This window comes from Anguilla anguilla, chromosome 1, assembly GCF_013347855.1.
Source record: "Anguilla anguilla isolate fAngAng1 chromosome 1, fAngAng1.pri, whole genome shotgun sequence".
Classification (NCBI taxonomy): domain Eukaryota; kingdom Metazoa; phylum Chordata; class Actinopteri; order Anguilliformes; family Anguillidae; genus Anguilla; species Anguilla anguilla.
The window spans coordinates 50,902,744-50,921,316 of NC_049201.1; the positions used below are offsets into that span (position 1 = coordinate 50,902,744).

At 45.0% G+C, this 18,573-nt stretch overlaps 1 protein-coding gene across 17 annotated transcripts in view; it reads left to right on the forward strand.

Moving 5' to 3' along the window:
• LOC118227443 (plectin-like) overlaps positions 1-18,573 on the forward strand; it is a 191,827-nt gene that overhangs the window by 92,735 nt on the left and 80,519 nt on the right. For 7 of the 17 annotated variants that reach the window (XM_035417921.1, XM_035418135.1, XM_035417936.1 and 4 more), the window contains exon 1: positions 10,155-13,231. The exons of the other annotated variants lie outside the window; for them this stretch is intronic. In XM_035417921.1, the coding sequence (XP_035273812.1) occupies positions 10,441-13,231 (2,791 nt within the window). In that variant the 5' untranslated portion in view covers positions 10,155-10,440. Of the gene's footprint in view, positions 1-10,154; positions 13,232-18,573 lie in introns of those variants that run through there. 17 annotated transcript variants of the gene reach the window in all.

Here is an 18,573-nt window from a genome sequence, read left to right on the forward strand (position 1 = left end):
GGACGTTAACAAGCTGCAGTCACCAAGTGCTACCGCTCCAAGCAGGGAGCTATGAGACTCGAGGCCCAGTCGCAGGCCTTGTGTCTGGCTCAGAATGGGAAGGATGCCTTGCCCCAAAGGGTTGCTTGATGTTTGCCACTTGCATAAGCCACGTGATTTAGTGGTTGTTTTTGTAACTGACGTCGTAGAAGTAGAGCATTTGAAGCTGACAATGAGAAATGTGAATTTTAAACAGCTTGTTTTGCCCTCACGCACACACAGACCCCAGCACTTGAGTGTTAATGCTGCCCTTGTTGTACCGGAATGCTGTGGGAGTAAGGGCCGGACTTTCTTTCTTTCTTCAGATCCCTCTCTTGACTCGGCACTCAATTCACTCCCTCTGTCTCCAGATGTCATAACTCCGAGTTCTGTTTAATGACTTGGAAGGCATTTGCGTGGCATAAATCGCTCCTCATAAATACCAGGCGAATAAAAAATGCGAGGAAAAAGGGCCAGAATTGACTGAAAGGGGAGTTTACTAGCATTCCATTTGTTAGCCTCATCGAGCATCCCTTTTGGATGAGAATGGAGTTGATGATCTCTCGCTCTCTCGCCTTTTGTCCCTCCCTCGTTTTCACCTCACCTTTCCCTCGCTCCATGGCGATGCTTTGAGATCTTATTTGTCACCCCCGGAGTTCCTGGGGTAAAGGCCCGAACAAGGCGCCTAGTGTGAGGCAGGATGGGAACAATGAGATGGGGCTGCTGGTAGACGCTTCTGAGAGGGGCTGGAGCGAGGGTGTGCTGGCTGGCCTCGAGTCCAGATTTATGGGGTTCGCTGCTGCTGTGTGTTTGCAGGCAGAAGATGAAAAGAACCTCTTGTTTCGTCTCGCCCCCCCATTCTCCACCCCCTATTCCCCACCATGCCCATCTTAAGGCCGTGCAATAGTTTACAGATGGTAGGGGGTGGTTCTGTGACGGCTCGGTCCATCCGCGGGGGGGGAGGGGGGGCCGGATCGAGCGGTGGAGCCTCAGGTTTCCTCGGGCCCTGCGAGACCGCTGGTGACATCGCACGGAGGAGGCGCACAAGGGGGCATGGCTGACCCCTTAGGAGACCGCTTCTGGCGCGGAAGCCGAAAAGGTAGGCAGCAGCTGGCGTCATTAGTACCCACAGCCGAGAGGCAGAGGAGATTGGAGAACGTCTCTCTGTTATGAGTCCTCTCCATCTCTGCTGATAACATCTGTATGCTTTTAGTGTTTAATTCAGTGTTTGGAGTGCATCCCTTTGTAGCACGCTCTCATTGGTTATTGGTTGCGCAACCATGGTTTTCTGCAGCCGTTGGATTTTATTGGAGTCTCAGTCTTTCACAGTCTATGAAATGCATGGTTGAAATGTTCTTTGATTTGCTGGCTCTGCATGTATTTTTTTGTTCTGGGAAGAATATAAACCTCCCAGTGGAGGCAGTTATAATAGAACTGGCAGGGGGAACAGAACATAGACCTCCTCCATTATGGGTCCAAAAATCGCTCTTACTGGAATCCAGATTGGAACCACATTTCTGGGTTTTCTCGTAGCCACACTCGCTAATTAGAATCAGCGTAGCTGAAACAGTGCTCTTTTTGCATGCCGATGGCTGTGCCTGGCTCCCTGTGTGTTATGCGGATAGACTGCTCCAGCAGGAAAAAGGGAGAACTGTTTCAGATTCCAGCCAACCTCATACAAGCTCGGGCCCCTGTTGTTTACATCTCAGAAGGCCTTTTTTAATGCGTTTTAGTCAGTGCACAAAACGTACCCTAAAGTCTCCAGGTGATTTTCACTGCGGTACTAAATATGAAATATATTACGGACTTGCTAAAATCCCCACCGCCGTTTGTATATATCAACACCGAAAAATCTCACAAGGAGTTCACATGTAGTATGTGTTTGGCTTGACCGTGTGAGATTTACTCGGTCCACTTGCCATTAATCATGGCAGTTTTGGGATATTTTTCTTGAGCTCGGGACAGGTGTGAAATGCCCCTAACGCGGTCCCAAGCCCCGTCTGGTGCTTCTGGGCTGTCGTCCCGCAGGCTGCAGGGGGCAGTGTGGGGTGGGACACGGAGCCCCCGGGGCCATTGGAGGGGACGGGGGGGGGAATGCACTGAGTGCAGGTAACGCATGGACGAAGCGCTGCCGGTTGCTGGCCCACAGAGAGGCCCTTTAGCACTGTTATTTCTGCCGGAGGACCAGCACAAGCGCAGCGTCCCTCTTTGCTGGGGTATTTTCCCCCTAACTTTTTTTTGAGAAAGAGGGGTGTGCTATGACTTCATGCGTTTTCCACTCTGGGAATGGAAAAGCTGATTTGAGCCATGACACACGGCTCATTTCGCCATTTTGTTTGCAGAGCGGGAAACCATTTTATTACTTTTCCATTGTTGGAAACCTTCCAGTTAAAAAAAAAAAAATCCCTACGTCAGTGTTGTTTTTTCTGATTGTTTTTATTGCCTATTGAGTTTATAAGTAGTAAAAATTTGACTTCGGCTCCTTCGGTTGCACTGGTTTCCTCCAACAGGCCGAAGGCGTTTTTTATTGCTTACTGTAAATTGTCCAGGGCGTGGCCCCTCCTTTGTGTGCCATGCCTGCTGGGTTCACCCCCAGCTGTCTGCAAGCCTCTGCAATATTGCTGATTATGTAGGGAACAAACACTGCAAATATTATTAACCACAAAATTCTGCTGTTCAGATTTTGCCTAGAGGTCTTCTACTATAAAAATACTGTCGTTTGCCTTTGAGCAGAAATATGTGTGAGAAATAATCAGCTTGCTGAGTCATGATGAAGATTTCTAGGAGGCTTTAGCAGAGCCTAGCTTTAACTTAGGTTCGCTGTGTAGCCCGTTGTCTTATTTTATAGTGTACTGGGAGCTATTTCCATGCTCTCAAAGCCCAGTTCACCTCGACTGTTTTAATTTAATTTGCTGGGGCAGCTGCCTGTTTATTTTAGTCACAATTGAGGGGGAGTTCTGTCCCCTTAGCAGAGAAACGGATTGGACGCCTTGTCTTGTTCTGTGATCTTGGGCAGAATTGCAGTTAGCAGCCACAGCCTGCGCGTTTGCCAAGGAAGATGGACCCGGCCGCGGCTTTAGCGCCATCACAGCAATGTCACAGCAAGCACAACCAACCTCCTTAAAATGGCACCATTGGACGGGGGCGGGGCGTACCTCCCTCTCGCAAATTCAGTCACACTGAACCTCGCTTGTACCCAGATTTAACCTTGACTAGTGGTTTGCCTGTGTTTGCAGTCTCACTCGTGTTTGTTTCCAGATCCTTCCGAGGTGGTAAGTGCTACTGCCCTGGGGATGTCAAGAGACCAGATCTCTGGAGGACACCTATCTCAACACATGCAGTGTTTTCATAAAACCGATCAGAATGGCCTTGATTACTGAGCCATATTACAAATAAACATGTTGCATGTAGCAAACAGAACAGAACAGTAAGGCAAGCAGTATACCATGTTCCATATTTGAGAATTCTTTACCAATAGATCTTGCACAAGCAGCAACTTGTGATGGTAGTTTCACTTTCAAATTTTGTGTGATTTAAATGAACACAAATGTGAGAAGTGTTTGCATTTATATTGAGCATTTTTTAGAGGGCTCTAGGTGTTACTGGTGGTGGTGAATCTTTTCATTACACCAAGCACAGGAACATGATGTTTTCAGCACTTAAATCATGTGTAATGACATAGATGACGTGAGCCTGAAACTATAGGCTGTTGCATGCTGCAGCATGATATGTTATGAATATTTATATTTGAACATTTGAACAGTCCCTTAACGTGTGGAATGGAACATAAGAACCAAATAACCCCACTGGCTGTTCTACAGCCTGTGTTCCCTCCTCATAATTTTCCTACTGCATACATAAATATGATATATAATGGAGCGCCTGTCTGTGTCTAGTGCATATAATGGAGTCTGTGAATGTGCTAAACTTCTCCGATGCTGCTACAGGTAAGCGAGTCGACCTGCTGCCTTAATTAGGCTTGTCAGTCAGGCCTCCATGAAAATTCCCACAATCCTCTCTAATCCAAGTGCTGTCAGTTTGGCTGAGCTGCAGTTGGATAAGCCATATTTGGATAAGCGCAATCATCTAGAACCAAATCCAGCACATCAGTGACTGACGCTGGAATTGGCTTGGTTAATGGAAGAAGATTCAGTATCCATCTAGTTAAGTATGCTGAGACAGGAAATTCAATTTTTTATAAATGCGGCTCTACACAATTTTTCACCAGACTGGCTTGTTGATTATTTTAAAACGGGTTTTAAGATAATTTGATAAAAAGGGCCATAGGTTTGATGCACTTCCAATATAGTTAATTTGACCAGAATTGGCCGACATGCAGATTTAGCAAATTTAGATTTTCTATTTAGCTGTGTATCCTAGTGTGAACTTAAGACCAGCCCCTCAGTGCTGCCATTTTGTTTTTCACATAACGTGTCTTAAGGTCATTTTCTGACAAAAAACACGTTTCCACTTCTGTGGCGAGATGGCATTTACAAGTTTGCATGCCTGAAATGAGCAAGAGCAAGAGCATGAGCATGCTGAGGACTCTCAGAGACCTGTTACTGGGTAGCAAAGTAGCAAAGAATACAGCCTGGCTGCCCCCCTGGCCACTTTTGCAGCTGTCAGGGTGGACAATACTGATCTTTCACCTTACAGGGGTGGGCGGGGTCAAAAGATGTCACGGTGGTGCCATCCAGCCACACGGACCGTCGGAGGTCAGCCCTTAACACCTGCGAGACCTTGTGCTGCCCCCCCATAACCCCTTGCCTTCGAGGGAATCATTCAGATATATAGCGTCCCCCTTTGGGTCTCTGTGACATTTTGAGTTTTATAAATAGACTACAAAACCACTCCCCAAAAAAGCACAACCCAGTAAAGTATCGGCTACTTTGCTATTTACAGTTTACAGTATTTAAGTCTTGGTGTTAAATCCAAAGCTGTGTGAAATCTAATACCCATCGTTTAAAATACCCCATGGTGAGCCCTGTCAACGTATGAGTAACTACTGTACGTACTATACATTATATAAATGTATCTATAAATAGGCCTGCATTTGAACAATATTTCATTGTTGTAAGCTTTAGTTAGAATATAATGTATCATAAAGAGTGGGTACTGTTTTCTTTTTTTGTTAATTCAGAATTGCTGTACAGGCAAAATGTGATGCTCACTGATCACTAAATGCTGATTAGAATGTTAGCCTGGCCTGAGCTTTCCTTTGGGGGCACTGAATCCTGCAGGATTCAGGCAGGTCCGTCATGTGATTTCCTGCACGCGGCCATGAGCTGGTGCTGATGGTCCGTCCGTCCCCAGCTGCTTAGGGCCCTGTCCTCTGTGGAGTGAACGAGGCCATTGTCGAGTCAGGGTTTTTCAGAGCTGACTGCTGTCGGGGGTGGGACTGTGATGTACTACCTTTCCTTTGCTTATCTTGTGCAAGTGCAAATAATAAACAAAAAATATCCGACCGATAGTAGCAGTAATTTGAATATATTTTGGCAGCCAAAGTGTAAAGTTTTCGTGAAGTTTATAAAGGCTATACAAGATACTAATTATTATTTGAAAAAAATATATATATATATGATAAATTATATTTTATATTACTTTATACATTCTGGGAATAGTCTGTTAATTTCATGAAAACTTATGAAAATGTAAATGCTTGGTGAAGACAATATAAACATTTATGCTCCACTCTAAAATAGTAAAAAAAAAAACAATATTATGCTCCACTCTAAAATAGTAAAATCAACCCCATATTATGTGTAATATTCGTTATATGATCATTTTAGGATTAGGTTATTTAGAACATTTTCCATGTTTTACAGTTTGAAAATGGTGCATCCTGAGACCATTTACAACATTAAACGTGTTTAACTGGCATTGACTATGTTAGCTCACTTATTATATGTTGTTCATTATGATATTACATTACTTTTCAGCTTTACCTTTATGTATGGTTGCCATGCAAACTGCACACGCTTATAGTGAAAGTTTGGCTTTCATTTTCAGTTGTCCTGTTGATAAGCTACGATGATTTGCTTGGCAAATGAACCTTGCCTATTGTTCTGTGAAGCTTTTTTATCACTAAGATTTAGACTGGAAGTCATCCAACAACATACTTAAAGGGTGGCTCTATGAGAAAGTAAACCCCAAAGATGGCGCTGGAAGTACGAAGCACTTAAAAATCTGACGTGTGAGGCTCGTTAGCCTTATATGCCCACATTACGTTCAACTTAACGTGTGACTTTTAGCGCAATACTTAATAGAATGGCTAATTTATCATAAAAAATTTCAAGCTACAAATCGACAAGGATTTTCGATTATGTTTTTATAATTAGCTGACAAAGAAAATCTTCCTTAATAAATGTAGGCAAACACATTGAGGTACACGCTTTAATCACCGCTGTTTATCAGATTAGGCCAGATGAATTCTTCAGCACGATGTGACCCTTTTGGATCTCCAGAACGGCTCAATTTCACAGATAATTGTGGCCAGTTGTTTTCTGCCCATGAAAAACAAAATGCATCATCTGAGCAGTTTCATCTGAAATGGGGCACGTATTTCTTCTAGCTCTAAACAAACACGGGGCCCTCGACTCCAGCTGTCACACACATCATCTGTAACAGTAATGTGGTTTAAGTGGCAGCTTCAGGCTCTTTATCATACACTGCGTACACCATGGTCGATTGCTCGCACTCTGGGGACTGTTCAATCGAAGTAATATGGCGCCTTGCCCATAAATCTGGATGAAGGGCTACATGTTTTATTTCAGTTGTGCCTGTTACTCATTGGTTTGAAGTCAGGAACAAATAAAACTGATTGCGTAAGAAAATGTAAATCTTACTGAAATACATTATTCAAAGCAGACAGAGCTCCGGAAGTCTTATGCTCTTTTTTCTGTTTAAAGTCTTTTGCCCTCAACAAATGTTCTTACCCTTACATTGATGTTTTTAATGGGACATTTTACTCAGTGAAGGCCATACTTCTACTCATTTGTTACACTTAAGATTAATACAGGGCGGTTTTTTGGTCATATTTATTCTTTGCCACTATAATGCCACAGCAGTGGCCTTGTTCTTGTAGGCTTGGTAAAATGGCTTACAGTGAGAATCAACTTGTCGCCATTGACACAGAAATAACCTGACTTCTGAGAAATGGCAACCTTTGGCTTTTCAGGAGTTGGCACTGATCATGTTCGGGAGGAGTAGCACGTGTTTGTTTCTGAATACGCACGGGCCCTTTACAGTGGGCACAGTGCCAGCTCTGGGCTCACATGTCTATTCTGAGCTGTTAACGACAAGAGGCTTCTGTGATGGCTTGACATTCTGGAATGGGGTCTGGCAACCCACTTTGTGTCTTATTGTGGTTGCCCTTCTATCTCTGTGGTTGGCAGGTATGGAAAGCTAACATAGTTTAGGTCTAAGCTTCATGCTAAACCAGCTAGCCAGGATTTGGAATATTTAGACTTGTCATAGACAAATATACATCTATATTGTTCTGTGATTATACTGAAGTGAAAACAATATGAGTGTTGGTATATAATTTTTTAATTTAATGTTGAAATGGGGAGTTTTGAGGTGGCTAGATGGTGCAAACATGACAATTCAAAATAAATGAAAAATAGTCATGCTGCAGGCACGATTGCATAGTGTACTTGAGTACACAGTGCTCCACCATGGAAGCCCCCCTCTCCCTCTCTTTCACTTTCTCCCTCTCTCTGTGTATCTAAGTCACAGAAAGCTGGCATTCTCTGTCCCCTGCATAACTGGGCAGTGATTCGGCAAGGGGCTGCCGACACACAGAGCCCATTACAGCCCATTTCCAGACAGGAACAACTACCATACTGGTACACTTTGTTAAAAGGGTGGCACTTGTTCTTGACAGAACACAACGAGACAAGCCTGTCTTTCTTAATCAAATGGAATGTGTCTGTTCTCTCCTCAGAACTCCCAGGGCTACTGCCTGCTCTTGGCAGCAATGTGCTTGTGAAATGGCCTGGCCTTGCTTGTGAGAGCATGTGAGATTTAAGTACTTTTTCATCAAGCAGATGTGGCCTTTGAGTCAGTTATCCATGTGGTCAAGGTGTGTTACATAATGGCCATACACTATATTTCATAATATATTGTCAATAGAGGGAACAGAAGAGTATTGTCTTTTAATAAATCTCGGTTTTAACAGAAATGTATACTTTATTATATCCTTGTGCATTACTTTACATTTGTGTGCTGTAAGAGTAGCTTGAATTTTTTTCAGTTCCTGTGAGAATTGGATAAGTATACAAAAAGCTTAGTTTTTCTAGAGTGTAGCAAGTATATAATGTACATGCTTTATTAAAAGTAATGCGTGCAGTATGCAATAATTTCTTTATATTTATTTAAGTTATTATTTACGAGAGGAAATTTTTATGTTAATTAAACTAGACCTGTTCTTTGTGTCATTCATATTTTGCTTTCATGGTTGGAGTTTGGTGTCTTCTACACATATTTATGAGAACACCCCATGTTTCAAAACTGCCCCCGTGGATGCAGTTTCTCTATTCATTGAGAAAAAAAGTTCAAAGTGAAGTTTTGTAAATTGACCAGGGTGAATAGAAGGCTTCTTCATGTTCTCTCTGCTGTAAGAATCTCCTGGTAAATCATTGCGTGTTACATGTCCAGTGGAATGTGAACAATCTTCTCTCTCTCTCTCGCTCTCTCTCTCTCACACACACACACACACACACACACACTTAAAATTACTGGAAAGAAACTTTAGAACAGACTGTATGTATCAGGAAGAGCCATGTGATGCATAGGCTAGAATTTGGTGTCATGTTCCTTATGAAGGGGGGAGTGAGGGTCTCTTTCTAAAGCATAGCACTTCTTTATATAGCAGATACCATTTGGATTCAAAGGCTATAATCAGTCATGGAATCAGTATATCATTTTATCATTGTGCACAGTGGTGCTTACAGAATATTGCATCAGTTGCAAAAGATATGAGTATTTTACTTTAGTAACCTGAACGCTTAGGTCTAGTCAAAACTGCAAGCCTATTCTTTAGAGTCCGACACCCCTGACTACTAAATGCCTGTAATCACTACAAAATGCCTGTAATGTACTGCAGGTTTTAATATTCAAACTGTAATCGCTTTGCTGCCTCAAAAAGAAATCTGTTACCTGCTTTCGGTTTCATAATTGTTTAGCTCCTTAATATGCTGAAGATGGACAATGCCATAAACCCATGAAAGAGTGTAATGTAAGGCTGCCTTTAAGGCTATACTTTGATTATACTTTTTTCAAATGGAACAGATAATATTCTGGATCTGAAGCGCAGACAATTTAGTATGTCATTGTGAGAACCTGTTTGAATCCGTCTTGGGGCAAGGTTGGCTCTTTTTCACATCCTTTTTCTCTTAATGCCTTATCCAGTGACACACCTGTTGTTCCCATGATCCCAAAAGACCTCTGGGAATTGCCAAAGGTGAGAGTCTGATCCAAAAATACCAGGGTAGTGAGTGACGGAACCCCAACCCCCCTCTCTCCCATAGAAAATAGAAACTGGTATTAATAATGAGCGGGATGGGGGGGGAGGGTAAGGAAGGGGGATACGCCTATATGTGACACAGGATATGAAGTATATGAAATGTACTGGCTGTGGGTTGCAAGGCAAGTGAATGCCTGGCGTGGTTGTATAGGATTGCAGGTCTGAAGGGTGTCTCCCTTTACTTTGTTAATTTTTTACTGACCCACCCACTTTCTTCTGAAGCGAGCTTACGCGTGTCAGCCCGGAGGGTGTGCATCATTAGTATGTAACTTTTTTCTGCGTGAGCTCGGGTGTGTGTGCATGTGTGTGTCTGCGTGCGAGTCCTCTTTAGTCTCAGAGTGGACTGCCTGCAAGCTGGCTCGGCACTTCAGAGGTGGAACTGCTCCGTCAGTTTATTTCGTCTCTTTCTCGACGCTCTCATTCATTCCTGCCAGCTGCTCTCCGCCCCCTTCCCTTTGCTCCCTCCCTGCTGGAGCACTCTCTTTTTTTCCAAGCCGTTTTCTTCCTCTGCCGGAGAGGAGGTGGGAGGAGCTGTGGGAGCACTGAGCGCTGCTCTCTGTCACTGACGTTTTGCTAGACCAGTGCCTGCTTACTTCCAGGCAAGGCTGAACTAGGGGGAAGATTTTCTCTTTTAGAGCTCAAGTCTCTCTTCTTACATGTTCACGTTTGAAAAGACTTGACTTTCTGAGAACTCAGAAGGGATAGAAAGGCTGACAAGCAGAACAAGAGGAGGATTTATTTATACACACTTTTTTTTTGTTCGATTTGGGAGCACGTGGCAGCCGGTCCTGCCACTGAGCTCATTCAGAAGTGAGGTCATTCAGCAAATTGTTCTCTAGAAGCATAGCAGCTCCAGTTTTTTATATCACTCGACTGCCAGGAAGAGAGAAAAGACCATGGTGGCTGGAATGGTAATGCCTTTGGAGGACCTGCGGGCCATTTACGAACTGCTCTTTCGGGATGGCGTGCTGGTTGCTAAGAAGGACAAGCGTCCCCAGACCAAGCACCCCGAGATCCAGGCGGTCACCAACCTGCAGGTGATGAGGGCCATGGGCTCCCTGAAGTCCCGGGGGTATGTGAGGGAGACCTTCGCCTGGAGACACTTCTACTGGTATCTCACCAACGAGGGCATTGTCTACCTGCGCGACTACCTGCGGCTGCCCCCCGAGATCGTGCCCTCCTCCCTGCAGAGGGTCCGGCGCCCGGCAACCACCCTGAACATCGCGCACCGGGCAGCGCGGGTCCAGACGGTGGATGGGCCCATCTCCTATGCGCTCAAACCCAATTCCAGGGTGGGGGCGGAGTCCCAAGAATCGCTGATGGACAGACAGGGCTACCGCCGAAAGAGGACGGCCGACGTCAACGAGGAAGTGCTGGCCGAGAGGATGCCGAGGTTCAGGGGCCGCCCAATGGCAGCTGATAAGCCCAGGGCATCATGGGAGTTTGGGGCAGAGAGCCAGCCGGGCTTTAGGGATGGTGAAGTACGCCCAAAGGAAGTGGGATGGATGAAGGAGGAGAGCCAGTTGAAGAGGACATCTGCGGTTAAATTCTCTCAGCCTCATCCCGACGCCAAGGATGGCAAACCTACCGCAGCGGTAACCTCGGAGGAGAAGATCTTTGGTAGAGGCCGAAAAGGGGCCGTAGAAATGGCAGAAGTGCAAAAAATCTCGATGTCAAGAGATGCAAAGTCCGCCAGCGAACAAACTGCCAGTAAAATAGCACTTCCAGCCGCCGCAGCACCGGCTATGGCAGCAACGGCAGCAGCCGCTGTGGCTGTGGTGATGGGTGCCACACCCACCAAGGAGGTAAAACAAAAGGCCAAGAAGGCAGATGCAGTGAAGGTCGCCCAGGAGACCCCCAAGCCTTCACCAGACCCAGCCACCACTAAACCGGCAATGGCAGCTATTGGGGCGGAGTCTCCCCTCCTCACCGGGGAGGTGAAGGCCAAGAAAACCTCAGAAGTGAAGATCGCAAGAGAACCTCTGAAAAAAGGAGTGAAAGAAGATGTTACCACCGTACTGGCTCCAGCACCAATGCTAACACCACCACAGTCTTCAGGCCCCAGTGGTGCCAAAAATGGCCTAGAGGGGCAGGTTATGAAAACCTCCATGGTCAAAGTGGTGCACGCAGCCTCCAAACAGGCCAGTCCTGAACCTGCAGCAGGTGTCCAGGCAGTTGTAGGTAAAACTGAGGAGACGGCTGTCACTGTTGTGGTACAAAAGAAGGAATTGAAGATTGCCAAGACACAGAAGTCTCCGGAACCATCATCATTACCCATCGAACCAGTGCTGTTGCCAGCCTCAGCTGCCTCTGCAGCCAACAAAGTCCTAGTTAAGAGCGAGATTAAGAGTACCTTTGAAGAGAAGGTAACGCTGGAGCAGCCCGATTCACCTTTGGCTAAAATCCCAGCCAAAGTAACAGCTTCCACTGTGGTAGCACAGCGTGAAGCCTCTGACAACAAACCGACACAAGGAGCTCCACAAACCGCGAAAGAAAACACTGTTTCTAAGTCAGAACCTCCTGTAGAGGCTGCAGAACCCATTCCTTCTAAGGGGGTGTCCTCAAGACAGGTGGCGCAGGGGACCCCTAAACCCTCTTTAGAAGTGATCACGGCTGAACGAGCAGTACCTGCGAAGGCCGAGACCGCCGACGAAGTAAAGGTGACAGCCGTGGAGTTGACAGCGACAAAGACTTTCCAGACGAGCGCCACCATTCCCGCACCCCTCCAGGAAACAGCGGCGAAGATCCCTGTGGCGGCGTCCATAACCTCTGCAGGGGGAGAGAAAGCAGAGGCGGGGAAGATCCCTGTGGCGGAGTCCATCACCTCTGCAGGGGGAGAGAAAGCAGAGCCGGGGAAGGCAGCTAAAGTGAGCGAGAGGGGGGAGACCCCCATAATTTCTGTCGAGGTCACTAAAACGGCAGCCCTTCCTGCTCCTGCAGAGAAGGCCCAGGCTGTGGAAAAGGGAGAGGCGCCTGCACCACCTGAAGTTTTGGCTATAAAGAATGCTCCGGGTCCCTCTCCCCTAACGGTCCCCTCTGCTCTGATCACACCATCTGCAGCTGTGAGATCCCAAGCCTCTGCTCCCACCGACAAAGGGAAGGCGGAGCCTGCGGAGTTCACCGAGGAAAATATGAAGCAGGAGGTCCCAGAGCTATCTTCCGAAAGCAAACCACCAGCGGCGGCATTGGCAGCAGCAAGAGCAGCAGCTGGGGCTGACGCCAGCACACGAGCAGTGCAGGGAGGGCCCCCGTCACTCACTTCAGACTACGCGTCTCTTGCAGAACAGAAACAAGACAGAGGAGCTGAGCTTCACAAGGCCTCCGCAGACAGGCACCCCACACCCGCTGCCCAGCTTGCGACTGCCCCTGAGTCTGACCCGGAGTCTGAGTCCCTAGACCCGGCAGCCATGAGGAAAAAGATTGTGGTGGTGGAGGAGGTGATCGAGGTCCAGCACCTCAATGCCGCCCAGGCTTCTGAGTTCCAGCAGCAGGGGCAAATCCTGCCACCGGACACCGACCTCGCCGGCCAGGACATTGACATCGACATCCTGACGGAATTAGCCCAGGAAAGAGCCGCGAAGGTGGAAGCTGAGGGGGGCCCCGGTGCCCCCTGTGTCTTCGCCGAACAGGACTGGGACCATGACCTGGAGGAACCGGAAGAGAAGACCTGGCCAAACTTCATAGAAGGTTTGCAAATATTCCAGTCACTTTCCCTCCTCTTTCCTGTGTCTGTGATGTCACCGGGTCTGCGATCGTGTGTGGGAGGTACAAGGTGGCTGTAGTAAAGGGGGTGGTGGTAACATGACCACAATACAGTATATTTCATGATAACATACAGAAAGGCGTGTGGCTGTGATGCTAGCTTCAGACTGAAATAGCATCTGGGCTGCATGCCTGGATAAGTTCACTGAAGTTACAGAGTATACCTAAGTTGCTTGAATATATATACTATACAATGCTAGTATTTGTTTGAATAAACAAGGAAACATTTTAAAGGATAGCTTTAGGATATATATTTTTTTAGCAACTGTAGATTATTTTAATTACAAGTTTGTAATCATAGCATGAGAGTAAACTCATGTTGAATTAAAAATGTAGTCAGTTTAAGAGTGAATCAGTTTTAGGCAGCTGCTTTTCTGTTTTTCATCCCACATAAACACGCAGGTTTACGATCAGGGCGTTGGTCCCTCCGAGCGTGTTTGTCCGCTTACTGTGTGTACATCTGCGGGAGAGAGATAGAGGAAGGCTCGGCAGGTTATTCTTGTTGTGGAAAAATATGTCCGTTTTGAAACGTGGAGCAGATCCGTGCACGCTGGTGCTGTCAAGGCCCGGGGCACGCGGCTCCCCCCCGGCCCCTCCCAGCTGTGGTACAGCCCCTCAGCCATTAACTGTATGCTTGCTGCATATGTTTGGAGAGGAATGTCTCCCCCTCCCACCTCTCCTTCACGTTACAAAAGCCGAAGGGGGGAGAGAAGGGGGCGGGGTGGGTGAGAGGTCTCTGAAGGGTCTTTAATCCCGTACCTTGTCACACGCAAGAGAGTTAATGCTTGTCGCTTGACAGCACCCTGTGGTTTCTGACAGCGCCTGCTATGTTCAGAATAAAATAAAAAAAAATCAGGGTCTTGGATGTGTGCTCTGGAGTGGCTCTAACCTTACAGTGGGCCTCGCCGCAGATAAGGGGCTAACGTCTGAAAATGCCTTCCTGCATACCATACCCTCGCTCTGAGCGTGCAGAGGAAAGCTCTGGGCATGGTGAGACAGCGCCCACAACTCCCCGGCCCCGCCTCCACTTGTGGTGATGATGACTACTATGACAGGCCTTTCTTAATCCTGTTACTCAATACTGTAGCCCTCTGAAATGTTAAAGTAGATGTTTATGAATGTGGGCATATAGGTGCACTGGATGGAGTACAACTAATTTGTTACACGTTACCCTCTTAAGAGGCGGCACCTTTCTAGTTAAAAGCAGTTATTGTCGGGCTCTATGACAAGTGTGTACTTGTCTGGCCCCACACTGAGATTAATACTATACAGCCTGAAAGTGAGCCATCTGCTGGGCTCGGCAATCAGTAATGAGTGGAATGTGTCTATTTCTTCTCTTTAATTTTTTTTTTCAGGCAATGGGGAATTTTCATGAAAACTTCTTTTTATTAGTTCAGGTGTGCAGTGTTGTACAGGGAACTGCAAATTCTTTTGGCAAGTCTGCAACAATTTTATTCATGTAAGCTTTACCACTGAGATGAGAACCATGAGACCAAACCACTTCCTGCAATAGTGTGCCAGGGCTTGGTCTTGCAGGCACGAGATACTTGATGAATTGGTAGAATGCTTTTGAACAAGTACTTTTAACATACTGTGTGAAATATGTGCGCAGTCTCAAACAAAATGATGTGTATAGCAAAGTTGGGTGTCCAAGCTGTTAAACTCATTGCTGCCACCTGCTGAGTATGCCATCCCTTTTGGTCTTATTTAATTGTGTGACTTTATAAAAACATTACTATTTGCAGTTTTTCTGCTGTTGTGACCCGAGGACCGCAGTGGCAGGAAGTGTCGTGCGTGCACCCAAATACTTTAGCTCTGTTGCCAAGGGAACCAGAAATCAAACAAAGGCATAAGCGGTTGCTTATTTTCAGGTGGTTGAGAAAAAATAAAGGTTGTTTTAGCGATTAAGTAATCAAACTATGAAAATTCTTACTTTTCTTTACTTACTTTTTTACTTCGAATTTGCATTTTATTTTAGTCTTCAGAGGTTTGCAAGAAGCATCAGCAACAAAAGCCTGCTGATATTGAACATCATTTTTCTCACAGGTGTGTTTGTTCCTACAGTATAGTTTAAAATAATTTATTTTGTTCTTCAGGAAAATAAATAGCAAACGGTAACAGGATGGGAAGGCTTTTCTGATCCTAAACACAGTTATATCACTGATGCTCTGTTAAATGATTTATCAGAGTGAGGGTGTACAAGTCACAACTCAAACTGTTCTTCTGTGAATGGGAAGAAACCTGTTCTTGCAGGTAGACCGGCTTTAAAATACATGGGTGCCACAAGATTAAATACATACTCATAGTGTGCCACTGTATGTAAGTAAGCACACAAAAAGGAATTTAAATTTCACCTGATTTACTGCAAGGTAACAATACCTTTTTCTATCATGTTGTTTATGAAGTATGCTTTTATCAAATGATCCCTAATGGTAGATCATTTATAGACAACCGATAAATATAGGTGTGCGTAGGAAATGTTTAACACTAGGAAGAGTCATATCAAATCTTGAACCACCCACCACTTAAATATTGACCAAGCCAGTACCTTTAGTGGTTGTTTTGTGTGGTAGAGGGCATATTTGCAAATCTAGGATGTAAAAATCATCTTCTTAAAATGTGGATATTTGGATTTGATCATGCCCACATTCCACTATGTACTGTAGGTTATTTCTCACCTAGTGCAAATGTTATGCATCTTAACTCTAAACTCACTTTTTCAACACTACTGAGAACTGTATTTTCCTTTAGGGTGTGGCCACCACTCACAATAACCATAGTCATTGTGTGTGGGATAGTGTTGCAGAAAAGAAAGGCTTGCAGACATCAAACCCTTCCCTCCACACACTCTATCCACATCTGTGGGTGTGGTCAAAGCCTACACAGAGGCCTTTGAGAATCTTTTTTTATAACCTTGAGGGCCTGAACATTAAACCTACAATATAGGGTGGCACATAACTGTTCTGATGTCATTGAAAATAATATTGTGAAGGTCCCTCTTTTTTTTCTTCCTTTTTTTTGCATGTCAAGGCTTGCCTCCTTCGCCTTAATAAGCACTGCAGCTGAGCATGTGCCTTCATTGATACACTGGACCAATTAGCCAGTGACTGGTGCATCTCTCACTCATGTAAGATGTAATTGCATGGTGAGTAGCTAGGGGGCACACATGTGTGCTGTTGATAACTTGAGGTCCCCTGATTGACTTAAGCTCTGCCTACCCTAGTGGGAAAAAACAGTTGTGTACCACTCCTCCATATTCAGCCAATGACATATACAGACTAAAATTATGGATGTCTAGGTTGTGTGAAAGCTAGCTTTTATAGGCCTAAAGACTCGACAGACTCTTAAGTCCCTGTTGCATTTTATTGTCCAAAAAAAGGTAAAAGATAATTTCAACTAGCTTAAGTGTAGTAAACTCGTAGTGCTTATGGTGCTAATATGTTGGAAGCATAGATGGCAAGCCCATGCAAGGTCTGAAAAAGTTATAACATTATAATCCACTTTGTGAGGCTGCCCCCTTGAGAAATCTCAAATATCGGTTGGGGTACGAGCATGCCAGTTTGGGAACTGCAGGCTGAGCGAGTGTGACTCATCTTAGAGTGAACTCAGCCCCACAGATACGAGCCTGACCTTTTGAAAAGACCTGCACCATTAGAAGCACTCGCTATCAATAGCGTGTGTCGCAGCTTTGCAGAGATGAGTCCATGAAGCCAGTTATAACTCTGCTCTCAGCAGTTAGAACGGAGGTCTGGAAGCCACTGCAATCTTACCCCTTGTTCCCCTAACCCAATGACGGGACCCTGGGAGCATAGGGGAGGGAAGGGGAGAGGGGGCGCAGCTCCAAAAAATTTTTTCCCACATCAGGCCCCAAACCAGAGCCCGAACATACATGGAGAACAGAGTGTTCTTGTGAAAACGTTAATAAAGTTACAGTTAAAGCTAAAGTAAATCAGTTCTATGAATATATGAGAAAATATTTGTTATTTTAAATTGTATTTTAGAAACTATGCTAAAATGTTTTTTTTTTTTTGTATTTTCTAATGCATGCAGACTCTTTTCACGTAATAGCAATAGAATAGTCCTTAATTCTTTTTTATGCGAACATGCATTGATGTTTTATCAGGGTGGATAACTGAAGGTAATCATAGAAGAATACAGAATAGTCAGCTGTCATAGCCATGAGTTTGTGCCATGCTTCATAATCTACAGCTATAAATGTCTTCAGTGTACTGAATATAAGCCACAGAATTAAAAAAAAGAATGTGATAAAAGTGTTTAACATTCTGATTAAAGTATAAAGACACACTGAGCCTCTAACCAGCAGAATTTTGTTATCTTTTATGGGTTTGAGTTCACACCCGTTATCTACAGACTGCTGCTTCGTCTATAACACTTGTAAAATAAGCTATTCATGCACTGATAAGGCCTGTGTTTGTCCATCGTGAAGTAAAATCCAAAAAAATAAAATAAAATAGAATGCAGTTTCTGGGTGGTCAGTATTTTACACAAAATTTGGACATAACGAAACAAGTACAAAGGCATTGTGGAGTACAATGATAAAAAATAAGCATAGGGATCGTGGAGACAACATGATCCAAACATATGATTAAAGCAGCCATCTCTTTTGTGACTCAAATTTCCTACTTTGGGGAATGCATTGTCTCCCGTCCTGTTGTGGGTGCCAGCGGTCACTGGCTTTCGTCAAGGAAAATCATAGTGCAGTTAGCTTTGATTATAGTTGGCAGTGTAGTACAACTTAATTAGATGGATCTGCTGTGTGTCCACCTGGGGGATCTGTTGCCCTGGATGTAGAGTTTGCCAGTGGATTGAGCCCCATATTTTATATCAACCATGTCCTGAGTCATAACCCTTTCCAAGGAGTGCTGCGAACTTGGGGTGTTTCTGTAGTTCTCTTCTACCTTCATTAGCAGCTAAGGCGTGACTTTAACTTCTGCCTCCTAAGTGTTATGGTAATTCGACACGTACGTACAGTCCTGCATGTGGGCAATGCCGCGTTTCAAGGTCGACAAGGCATTGTGTGACCTCTGCTGAAGTTACTGGAGTCCAATCATTCAGCTGTGTACTTTATGGGAGAAGCCCTTTTTTGTGGTCAGTTACTAAACAGTCACATGATAGAATTTCAAGGTTAATTTTTCCAAGCGTTCTTGAATCCGGGTCAAGGCATCAGACTGTGACCCCTTTCTATTTGTTTTGCAAGGCCTTTTTTGGTGACTGATTCATGCTTGGGTGATGGTTCTAAGGGAGTA